At 36.0% G+C, this 13,102-nt stretch overlaps 1 protein-coding gene across 1 annotated transcript; it reads right to left on the bottom strand.

Moving 5' to 3' along the window:
* Positions 1-3,654, bottom strand: LOC107617452 (eukaryotic initiation factor 4A-10). The gene is made up of 5 exons (XM_016319211.2): positions 3,507-3,654; positions 2,407-2,476; positions 2,189-2,295; positions 1,232-1,662; positions 1-818 (listed from the first exon to the last, which is right to left on the bottom strand). Exons 2-5 carry the CDS (start codon positions 2,472-2,474, stop codon positions 183-185), a joined length of 1,242 nt encoding a protein of 413 aa, XP_016174697.1. The 5' UTR covers positions 2,475-2,476; positions 3,507-3,654; the 3' UTR covers positions 1-182.

Below are 13,102 nucleotides of genomic sequence, written 5' to 3' on the forward strand. Positions count from 1 at the left end.
TTAAAAAGGAATGGCAGGCTACAACAGCACTGCTAATAAATTAAACATGTTTTGTAGAATCCATCCAATTCCATCATGAATAGCATCAGATAACAATTTTTTTTTAACCACAAAAGACGGATATAATGGTAATTGTCAAAAAAGTAGGCCCTGATGACTTAACAGAAACAAAAATTAACTCATCAGAGCAAATCAGCAACATTGGATGGCAGCTCCTCCACATTCACATTGTAGAACTTCTGAATATCAGACAGCATTCTGGCATCATCCTGTGTCACAAAGTTTATAGCAACACCTTTTCTTCCAAAACGCCCGCTACGGCCAATACGGTGGAGGTAGTTTTCTGGTTGAGTAGGCAGATCATAGTTTATGACCAGTGAAACTTGCTGCACATCGATACCACGAGCCAGGAGGTCGGTGGTGATGAGAACTCGAGAAGAACCGGACCGGAATTCCCTCATGATAATATCCCTAGTGTTTTGGTCCATGTCACCATGGGTGGCTGAGACAGTGTGGTCATTGGCTCGCATCTTGTCAGTCAACCAATCCACCTTGCGTCTGGTATTCACGAAAATGACACTCTGAGTAATAGCCAGAGTCTCGTAAAGGTCGCACAATGTCTCCAGCTTCCACTCTTCCTTCTGAACATCGACATAGAACTGCTTGATACCCTCGAGGGTCAGCTCATCACGCTTAACCAGGATCCTCACTGGCTTATTCATGAACTTTCTTGTAATCTCAAGAGCTTCTGGTGGCATTGTAGCAGAAAACACTCCAACCTGAATTTTACCTGGCAGTAGCTGGAAGATGTCATAGATCTGCAAACACCAGTGAAATTGTTATAATGCTATGCATGAAAGAACACAAACTACTAAATATGTAACAGAAAACGACTTTATTCTGCATATTTGCCCGTGTTAAGCAAGAGAGACCATAAAAACACTGTATATATCCTAAAACTCCCCTCTTCTATCAATGCCATACAAGAAAGCACACTATTTGCTTTAAGCAATGCATGACACCATTGTCGCAAAGAAGTTCGGTTCATAAAAACACTAAAAGTAGGCATCAATTTATATTGCATAAAGATTTTTGGCAGAGAAAATTTGCTTCATAAACAAAACAAGACCCGAGCTTAAAACTGTCAGGAGGTGAACAGAATTAGTATTGCCAACAATTATAGGACGGAGAAGAATAGAATAGTCAACTAACTAGATAGCAACCAACAAACCTGATCCTTGAAACCACGTGAGAGCATTTCATCAGCCTCATCCAAAACAAACATCTTTATGTGATCTGGGCGAAGAGATTGCCTCCGCAGCATGTCAAAAACACGTCCAGGAGTACCAACAACAGTATGTACTCCAGCTTGGAGGATGCGCTGATCCTCACGAACACTTGTCCCTCCAACACAAGCATGAACCTTAACACCAAGGTAATCGCCAAGTGCTCGCATAACCTTCTCAATCTGCTGTGCTAGCTCCCTTGTCGGTGCCAACACCAGAGCCTGACACTGAACCAATCCGTAATCAAGCTGCTGCAAAATTCCAGAACAAAATGTAGCGGTCTTCCCAGTTCCAGACTGAGCCTGTTGAATCACATCCAGACCTTTGCAAAAAGGAACAATTCCTCTTTGCTGGATTGCAGAAGGCCTCTCGAAACCTGCAGAACAAGAATAAAAAATAATACAATTATCTTATGAAAATATTAAGCTAGAGAAACATTTGGTTGTGTAAAAGCATATTACTAACATTTTATCCTACTGATTCACTTTGTTTAATTGTTGCAGACTCTCATTTAATGAAGAAAACTTTTACTTCATAGTTACATTATCAATCCCATTTTAAACCATACCCAGTGGCTAAATAATTGACAACAAATCAAAATTGATAATATTATTTTTAAATGAAAGTTTCACATGAAACTGATGCGGCATATCAATTTATTTATAAGTTTTACTGGAACTAATATTAAACTTAGTGGGATTGCTGCACTACTAAATGGGTTGGGTTTATAAAATTTCAACAACGTAAATGCATCAAACACAAAAATGCTAAAAGTCAGAATGTATTAGATCAAATCATGACTCCAGAGTGTTTAATGATTCTTGAACCAATCCATACTTTTGACAACTGACAAATAAGCACACAAGATAAGAGAGAAAGAGAGAGGGGCAGCCAATACATACCATAAGCATATATGCCTCTCAAAAGATTTTCTTGCAATCCCATAGCATCAAAGCTGTCATAGACTTCATCATAAGAGGTGAAGAATTCTTGTCCATCAGTGGAAAGCCTGTCAATTGAATTTTCATTTTTCAAGACAATGAACCAAATAACAGACAAGGTACACAAATAAAGAATTAAAGAATTAAATGCAGTGAAGAATAGTAAGAACAAAACCTACAATTCACTCATCTTGGCGTCATACTGACGTGCATCAAATTGTGTTCCTTCTGGGGCCAAACCTGCCATCACTGGAGAAAGCAGCAGAACTTCTGTTAACAAAATAGCAAACAAATCCGAACATGCAAAGTACCCTAAAAAAAACTGAAACAGATAATAAAGAAGGGACATAAAGATCCCAGGTCTCCAGGGAAATCAGTAGCTTGGGAGCAATAAATCAATTTATAAGAAAAGAAATTTCAAATGGAAACATTCGTGATGTAACAGAAGAGCCAAACCTGCAATCCAAACAAGATGAAGTGCAAGCATTAAACTTCTGTTTTCCTTCATTATCTGGAGAAGACATTCTAAAGGGCAATGGATATATGCAATAACAGTTCATATACCCCTTTGCCCACTTCTCCACAACTTGGTGGAGCATGCCAATATCTTAAGGGTTCTAAAAGTTGATGATTCAAAATTGAAGGTCACATTGATTATACATTCATGAACACTAACAAAAGCATCCAAAAACAAATCAATCTAGCAATTCCCACAACATCTATCAAGCAATGCATTACATGTTCATCATGTTTACGTATCGAATACGTTTGGTACATATTGATCACACCTGATGAAACAGTTAGTCCTTATCAGAATATCAATCCTTACAAAATCTCAATTTTACAAGCAAAGCTGAAGTATTGGAATTAAATGAAGCATATTAGTATTTCAGTGCTTTGACAGAAATAAATTAGAGTTAAAACATTATTAAAAAAATATTTTTTCCCAAAAAGATTTAACGATCTTATTGTTTATGACTTATTTAATATTTATACATGTTGGTTCGTAGCTTTGTACTCGTAACAGTTACTCACAACAACAGATACAGTGCACCACACCAAGCTAACAAATCTAAAAATTGGATCTTTTAGCATAAAACCTAACACGGGCGCCGAAAATCAAATAAAAAAGTTTCTAGGTTTCAAAAAAGGTATTGAAGAAAAACATAAGCCCCAGATTCATACCCAGGTAGTGACTAATTTCGAAACAGAAAATTTGATTAACGAAGGAGATTATTAATGGATAAATAAAGAGAGATGACGAAAATGGAAGAAGTACCTGAAACGTTGAATCTGTAGAAGCGAAAGGGAATAGAGAGTTATAGTGAAACTCCTCGGATCTGCGCCGTGGAGTTGAAAGGAGGCTGCAAAAAGCTGAGAGGGAATGTTATATTCGAAAGGGTAAATGAAAAGGACAAAATATTATTTTTCCATTTTTGCCCTTCTGATGTGATCTACGACAAATAATAAAAAAATATACAAAATAAATAATAAAAAACATCCTCGAATTGTTGATATAAATTTTTGGGTAATTTACACAAATAAAATGATTGAGAAAAATCTTTACGCAAATACAACATTGGCAATTTTTAGACGCAAATGCAACAAACGCAGCTGTATATAATCCGCTACACCCTGTAGCGGAACTCAATTGCACGTAATCCGCTACAAGCTATTGCGGATTACGTTGAGGGCTGCATTACTCATAAACCGTTACATCCTGCAGCGACTTATGACCAAATGGCGTTTGTGCATAATCCGCTACACCCTGTAGCAGATTATGAGTATAGTGGTGATTATATATACCGCGTGAGGCTGTAGCAGAAATCATTTGAAGTATTTTGGAAAGAAAGTTAGAGAGAGAAAGTAGAGAGAAGGGAGAGAAAATTCAAATTCTTGAGTAGTTTGGAAGAATGGAGGATGAACGGCGGTTATACCGGCTCGACGGCGTTGCTCACGTAGCCGGAACCATCGATGAAGAGGTAAGTGTCTCTATTTCCCTTCAATATTTTAATAAATGTATATTTTATTCAATATTAAGGAAGTAATTCATTAATTAGATAGATAGAGACTTAGTTTAGCTTTTGGTTTGAAAATGAAAATTTGAAATTTAAACTTTGACATTTAACATTTAATAGTCAAGGTAGAGAGGTAAATTAGTAATTTCAAAACCCAAATAGCTTAAGAATATAAACATAAGCTATAGTTTGGTGATGTCGTTGTTAGAAATTAAGCTGGTATTCTTTATTTCTGAAAATGCAGCCAACCCGATGTGTGTATAGCGTCCGTAGGCAACAAAATATGCCGTTACATGATAGGATCATACCTTACTTGGAGAGGGCTGGGTTGTACCACCTGGCTAGGCTGAATGCGCATTGGTTCTGGTTGGATGAGCCTCTGGTCAGCGCATTTATCGAGAGGTGGCAGCTTGAGACCCACACTTTTCATATGCCATTCGGAGAGTGTACTATCACGCTCCAAGACGTGGCATACTTGCTGGGGCTGCTCGTGAATGGCCAGGCTGTTTCCGGGTGCATGACAGACTTCCACCTGCACATCGAGGGAGCCAGACCGGCATGGGAGTGGTTCGAGGACTTATTTAGTGAGCTTCCGCCACTGGATAAAAGAAAGTTATACACAGTCCACTTCACATGATTTCATGAGTGGTTCAGGGTGCTACCAGCGGATGCTTCGGAGGAGACCGTGCGCATATATGCACGTGCGTATATTATGATGCTTCTATCGACACAACTGTTTATGGACAAGAGTGCTAATCGGGTCCACCTTCACTGGTTGTCTTTTGTGGCGAGACTGGATGACATGGGCAGCTATAGCTGGGGCGCCGCTGCATTGGCGTGGCTGTACCGATGCATGTGCAGGGTGACGAACAGAAACGTCACCAACTTGGCTGAACCCCTACAGTTGCTACAGTCATGGATCTTTTGGCGGTTCCCCACGCTGAGGCCGCAGGGTTTTGATGCTTTCTCTTTTCCATTGGCATCCAGGTATAATTTAATTCACGTATTCTTTGAAGTTCATTATGTTCTATATATGAAATTACATACTTACGTGCTATTTCTGCAACTCAGATGGGCCAGATATTTGCCCACTTCTGATGGGAAGGAACAATGGATTATTCAGTATCGTCTGGCATTGGATCGACTGACTCATCAAGATGTAAGTATTTTGTTTTTGTTCGTCATTGTTTTAATTGTTTCTTTCACACTTATATGTATACATTGGTACAATGCTAACTTGCCTCCTGTCTATCAGATTGTGTGGGAGCCTTATGGTTCTCTAGACGTACTGACAGTCATCCATCCGGAGATACTGACTGAGGAGCACAGCCGGTTATGACGGGCTGTCACCAGCCTGATATACTTTGCAGTGATTGAGTGGTATCAGGTAGACAGGGTCTTCCCACAGCTAGGGGGCGTACAGCATCTGCCTGAGCCAGCGCTCAACATAGAGTATCTTCATAGTAAAGACGGCAGGGGTGGAGATAGATGGTTCCCCACTTACTATAGGACATGGCATCATCATTGGGATGAGCGAGTTCGCTCTATGTTGAGTGTCCAGAGAGTTCCTGATCCTGGTCCATCCGCTGAGTACCTGGACTGGTGGCACCGTGTTGCACATAGGATTCTGTCACCAGGGATTGCTTTCGCCAACCCCAGGCCGACCTAGGTTCCAGATGATGCTATACTCAGAGGGTCGTCGCAGGCGCCGACTAGAGTTCTAGCGTCCGATATGCCGGATAACAGACGTGTGGAGCGGAGATGACGCATCGGTACACGTGCCACTGATCGCGAGTGGTGCTGGCTCGACGACATGATGCAGGAGGAGCAAGTTGGTGGTGATGACGGAGGCCAGGCAGATCATCGCCTTCGTCGATCTGCTGCTAGACGACGGGCTACTCGTGGTGGACGAGCACCTCCCATCCACCATGATGACGAGGCTGGATCGTCCCGTCGGCACCCTACAGACACTCATGTTGGTGACACCGCGGAGGCTAGTATGGGTGGTACACCTTTTACTCACGTATCTAGCTCTCAGGTACTACATGAGTGTAGCACACAGCTGTTAGCCGATCTTGCTACCACTTCTTTCACCATGGATTTGGACGATCAGTTGGGTTGACCCCAGTTCTATGCGGATATTGCTGAGATCATACGGGGTGACGACGTTCATCAGTACCAGAGCCCGATTCTAGGCGGGCCTTCCGACCCTCCGGAGTATAGGCCACAGCCAGCGGATGTGCCGTCCCAGGTTCCTGAGACCCAGCTCCTGGTCGACCTGAATGAGCCCGCACGACACTTGGTTTGGCATGGGGGGCCACCATTTGCATTTGGAGTTGGGGCACAGGAGGCTCCACCGGGAGATCGGCGAGTGGCTAGGGTTAGGCATCCGACTCAATGTGGCACAGGCTCGCACCTACTTGGTCCATTCGGGGGCGACCATGATGTTGATAATGACCAGCACTAGCGCCGATTGTCTTATTTCCGACCGTTATCCTTGTATGAATTATGACTTATTTATTTTCTGTTAGGGTTAACAACTTATGACAGTTATATCTTATCTGTATGAGTTATGTAGTTAACTTATTCTGTCTTATTGTTAATACTTGGTGGCTATTATTTTTGTACGACTTATTAAGAATGACGATTACATTTTGTATCAATTCGTGCATTTTGCATCATGGGTTGTTACTATTAACATATAATCACCACTATACTCATAATCCGCTACAGGGTGTAGCGGATTATGCACAAACGCCATTTGGTCATAAACCGCTACAGGGTGTAGCGGTTTATGAGTAATGCAGCCCTCAACGTAATCCGCGATAGCCTGTAGCGGATTACGTGCAATTGAGTTCCGCTACAGGGTGTAGCGGATTATATACAGTTGCGTTTGTTGCATTTGTGTCTAGAAATTGCCAAATGTTGTATTTGCATAAAGGTTTTCCTCAATCATTTTATTTGTGTAAATTGCCCAAAATATTTTATTTTCTAATTATATTTACAAAAATTCTATCGATTAAATATTTTATATATTTTAAAATTAATGTGTATATTATCACACTTTTTTATTTTTGATATTGAATTAAAAGTTATATTTTTTAAGATTATAAACTACTAGTATTAATTTTAAATGTAGCATCATTTGTCACAAAAAAAATGTAGCACCATTTTATTTAAGGTATAAAAATTGTATAAAAATCAAACCTTAAGAGTACAAAATCGATTTGTCCTGATATTATAGATTATAACACAAAAAATTTATAGAATTAAATTACTTTCACAAAAAGATCGTAGGGGACAAAAGTCCTGGTTAGCTAAGAAGACCAAGATTTCTATAGATAAAAAATCAAATAATAAGATTTTTAGTTATTATTTTCATGTGAAAGAGTTAATTTATTACTAAATTAATTTTAATATTCATTATCTAAAATTTAAAACGATTTAATTTGTATACTTTTGATTAGGTGTTAAGTCTATTGCACAAATAGAAATAATTAATTTTTATGCTTGCTATTTAAAAATAATATTTTTTCTCTTTATGTATATAAAAATATAATTAGATATTAGCATTAAAAAATTATATTGATAGTTATAAAATTAACTCAAAATTAATTTTTTTTAAATAATTGAATCTTGATTTTAACTTTTAATCATAACATTAGTATTCTCTCTAAATTATAAATAATAAATATTTAAAAATAGAAAAATAAAAATTTTTTATTTGAATTATATTATTTTGTTAATTTTATTTTTTGTAGAACAAAAAGATAGAAAAAATAGAGAATGAGAGAAAAGAGAGAAAGATAAAGATGAAGACTGAAAGAGGGAGTTTGTTAATTTTAAAAGAAAAATTTATTTTAATTATAATAAAAAATATCTGATGACACATTTTGATTTGTCAAATTACTAATATAAAATATAAATTACAAATTATATATAGAGTGGGAAGAGTAGAGAAAAATAGAAAAATAGAGAGAAATAGATGAGAGAATTTAAGAAGGGAGTTTATTAATTTTGGAAGGAAATATATTTTCTCAATTTGAATAAAAGAATGTCATGTCACACATTTGGTTATTAAATTAGATAATAATATATAAATATATCAGAATTATATATAGAGTGAGAAAGGTAGAGAGAAATAGAAAAAATGGAGAGAGGTATATGAGAGAATTTAGGAAGGGAATTTATTAATTTTAGAAGAAAATATTTTATCTCAAATTTAATAAGAATATTATGTAACACATTTTATTATTAAATTAGATAATAATATATAATATTATATTTTAATTTTAATTTTAATGTTTTAATTTTAATTTTAATATAATTAAAAATGTCATATTGCATATTTTGATTGTCAAATTTATAATTATTTATTGATAATGATATATAAAAGAGATAGAGTGGTTAAAGGAATGAGAGGAATAGATAAAGGGAGAGGGAGGAGGGGAGAACTCTTTAATTTTAGAGAGAAATATTTGATTTCAATTACAATGAGAGAATGACATGTGGCACATTTTGGTTGTAAAATTAGTAGAGTTGAGGGAAGAATTCTTTAATTTTGGAGGGAAAGATTTGATTTTAATTATAACTAGTCTAACAATTCATTGGCTAGTAGCAGACCCTTAATAAATGGAGCTTCAATACGTGGAAGATTAGTTCTCGACCTGCCGAGTTATAAAATATTGTGAAAGAAAATAGTATTTGTCTTGAAAGTAGAACAATTCTCATTGATAATAGCAATACTTATGGAGATTTACCTTTGCTGAAATTTAATTGTGACAGTTTTATTTATTGGTATCATATTCGTTCAGGAAGTCAAACAATATGATTAACGTTGTTACCGGTTAAAATTTTATATTTTATGACATGATTTTCAAGTTTCTAAACTTATAAACTTATGTCATTACAAAAGCTATTAGATTGATTAATATTTTTTGGTAATATTACCAAAATACCGTAGTTGAGTATATTAATTTGTGTAAAAAGAAACTATAATAACTTTTGTTATTCAATATATATTTTATTCTATTGAAAAATAAATTATTATTCCTAGATTGGAATATTTTTTCTATTTTTATATCATTTTATTTGACAATAATTGCCATTAAAAAAATGAATGACTACACTATTTTATAATATGATGTACAAAATAATTTTTTATTTCAAAATTAATTCTGGTTAGTAAAAAAAATTCAAAATATTTTCTTACATAAATTTAAATTTAAATTTGAATTCAGAAATAATTAACAACTCACCTTTTTTAAAATTTTAATAACAAAAACAAAAATAGTTAGCTACAAAATATTCAGCATTTAATAATTTCAATCATTTAAATTTTAATTACCGAAAATTGAGTTAGAAATTAATTATAACTTAATAATCGATAATTTTTATCATTTTAATTGCTAGCGTTTATTGGTTCGTGACGTGAAACTATTCTAACCACTTAGTAAATTCCTAGATAACCAAAGTTCAAGTTATAGCATTCTCATAAAATAGTAACACCCTTAAAAATTATTAATCAAAATATATAAAAAATATATAAAACAAAATCATAGAAAATTTATTTAGCAAAAAAAAGATGGAAAAAATAAAAATAAAAAATTACAAACATTACACCCGAAGCACAAAATAAAAAGGAAAAAGGGATAGAAAGCACATTCTAATTATATATAATTAAAATATGTTGAATTATTAAATTAAAGAAATTGAATTGACGTCTAAAAATAATTACTAAAAATAATAAATTCTAATGACTAAAAATAATAAATTAAACTAAAGAAAATTTGAAATTATTATCTGAGAATATAAGAATCATAGAATATATAATATAGGAGTATATATATGTAACACCCTAATTACCCTAAACCTTACCTAGCGTCGTAAAGCAAAGGTTAATTAAAGGTTACGACAGTTCTAAGCTCATACATATAATATATAGAAAGAATTAATATAGTATAGAAGCCTGATGAAGGATATAGCTCAAAAATAGGATTTGAAAAGCGCAAAACGCACTCACGAAACTACAAACTTAACGCACAAGATATAGATCTAATATAAAAAAATATCAAAGTATAATAGTATAAGAATCTAGCCACAACTCGCGGAGTTTAAGCCGGCTAGTTATATACAGACCATACAGAAATTTTGGAAGTTAAAACAGCTTATACAAGTTTTTCTCTCAAAGTAAGCCTCTAAGCAAAAGTAAATACAAAAGATGAGAGCTATAAACAAAATAAACAAAAAGATATCCAAAATGTATCCAGAATCCTCCGCTCTGTCACCATCGAAACAACTCAATGAGGTGGGTTGTTACCTGCATCTGAAAAACAACAACAGAATATGGTATGAGAACCGGAAGTTCTCAGTATGGTAACAATGCCCAGTGATGTAAGATATAAGACCCCGGGATACCAGAGGCAATCCTAGAACTTCATATCCATCACAAGATTCATCTTAAAGCTTATCTGAAACAGTAAAGCGTAACTTAAAATCATAACATAAAAAAAAAGGTAATCTAACTTAGTGGATTCTCTAACTAACAACTCTCCGCTGTCCCACAGCCTTCACCAACCTATCCTCCATGCGATCCCATCGCCACCGCCTTCCGAACCTCCTCAATCCCAGTAGAAAGCGCAATTAATATCAATGCAAGTAAAATACAAGTATAGGCATATATAGCAAATAATTCAAGTAGGCAATTAGACATGTTATACAAATAGGCAAGCAATTACAAGTCGGCAAAGCATACAAACAAATAGATGATGCACATGATGAATGCCTGTCCTATTGGCTGTGATATCACATTGTCGGTTTAACTGCCAATCCGACACATCTCCATGGAGATGTCGCCCTTCGGAATCATCATTGGGAACCCCCGAGATATCGTGCTCGGAACACCGTCCAGGATTTTGTGTCTGCACATTCTATTGATCCGAAGGGATGCGAGCGGGATACTCTTGCCATGGAACTCACATCTCAATGCAAGCGGGACGAACCACCGCCCTTACGCCGCCGCCACTACCTCGACAAGCGGGATCCAACCGCCGTCCCTGCCGAGCGCATAGCGTCTCAACAATCTCTGAAGGTTGTGGTAGGCTTAGAGAAGGGGGGTTGAATCTATGCCTTCCTTTTAACTTGCTGTTGTTACCCTTTTAAAACAGATTTACAATTCTGATTCTGTTTTAACTTAGCAACGGAAATTTATGAGACAATTTATTTTTGTCTCATGAATATCAGAAAACAGAACACAGCAGAGAAAAGAAAAGCTAACACCAGCATGTATCCTGGTTCAGTTGCTTTGTGCTATGCAACCTACATCCAGTCTCCTCCACAACTATGAAAGAATTTCACTATAGTTAACAGTATTACATACACCAATAACACAGGATTGACCCAATCCTTTCACACTCAAGTTCTAACCTAACTTGACATTGGCTATGCTAATACCTAACTATACTACTTAGTGCTAACCCAACTAAGAAAGGGATACCTCACAGGTACAAGATACAAGACATAAACACACCTAAAGAAATCTGAAAATAACTCTAGGCTTTTCTCTCAAGTGTTTCACTCAGCCTTTTTCCACTCATGGCTTTTACTTGAGTTATCTCACAATGCCTTTTCTCACTAGAAATTACAGAATGATAAACATTGAAAAGAACATTACAATCAGTAAAACATGAAGGAGATTGACTTCATCAACAGCCTCTTTGCTATGTGAAAAACCAGCTTTGCAAACCACTGATTTAGTTCTTCAGTATTGGCCGAATGCTTCTTTGAAAGAAAGCATTATCCAAGTAGAGGAACTTCTTAACAGAACACTGTTCTCACACTCTGGTTTTCTCTCCTTACTTTCTGAATGAACAGCAAGCTTCTTTTATCTCCTTGCATGTGGCTTGGTTCTTCCTCCAAGGTCAACACCTTGAGCCTTGAGCTTCACCAACCCACAGATTTACTTTTTCTTCTCAAGCATCAAAGTAGAACCTTTGCTTCTGACTTCTCCAACTTGACCGAAAGCCACAAAACAGTAACAATAGAAATCTTCTTATGGTCAACTTGATCTTAGCCATAAAAATGCAACTTGGTCCCCAAGAGTCTCTTGTGACCGTGGATTTGTAGCAGTGAAGAACAAAGATCAACTTTCCCTTGAATGCCATTTTCGGATTGTGCAGAGAGTTGGGAAGAAGGGATGAAGATCTGATGCATGCAAGATGAGATGGATTACCTTTAACCTAAGCTTGATTTAGATTAGATTTTCTGCTTTAGCTTCTGTGCTTCAAGCTTAGACTTTCTCTCTCTTGCTTCTTTGGTTAATGGCTTATGGAAGAAGCTTTTCTTCTCTTTCTCTTTCTTGCTTTTTCTGAAATCTTGATGTGACTTGATTAGAAGGAAGAAGAACATTGCTTTTGGTTAAGCAGGAGAGAGGGAATTTCAATTCTGAAATCAGTTCGGGCTTGGATCGGGTATTAGTATGCATGGCCCGATTTAATTTCTTTGGTTTCTTCCTTTGCTTTTGCTTGGGCTCTTTATTTTGCTTTCAGCCCAATATTCTTTGCTGAATGCCTTTTATTCCATTTGGGCTATTAACATTTGGCCTGCAACAATAAACAATTAGTTAATAAGTAAATATAATTAATCAACACTAATTATTTATTTTACTCAAAAATAATGTTTGTCATCACTAATTAATTTGGTTAATTTCTTAACTCAACATTCTCCCCCTTGATGACAAACATGATTTAAGCAATAATCAAAAGGAAATAAATTGAGTAAGGTATAGAAACTCCCTTTGATTTTTGTCATTTGCTTTTATGTTGCTCCCCCTTTCCTTTTCAAGATTAGCTCCCCTTGA

This window comes from Arachis ipaensis, chromosome B09 (genome assembly GCF_000816755.2).
Source record: "Arachis ipaensis cultivar K30076 chromosome B09, Araip1.1, whole genome shotgun sequence".
NCBI lineage: Eukaryota > Viridiplantae > Streptophyta > Magnoliopsida > Fabales > Fabaceae > Arachis > Arachis ipaensis.

Excerpts from the sequence above, each read along its gene's own strand:
- LOC107617452 (XM_016319211.2), bottom strand. The coding sequence starts at position 2,474 with ATGGCAGGTTTGGCCCCAGAAGGAACACAATTTGATGCACGTCAGTAT. Across the intron at positions 1,663-2,188 it reads GAGAGGCATATATGCTTATG|GTTTCGAGAGGCCTTCTGCA; the intron begins GTATGTATTGGC and ends CTTGTTCTGCAG. Across the intron at positions 819-1,231 it reads CACGTGGTTTCAAGGATCAG|ATCTATGACATCTTCCAGCT; the intron begins GTTTGTTGGTTG and ends TGGTGTTTGCAG.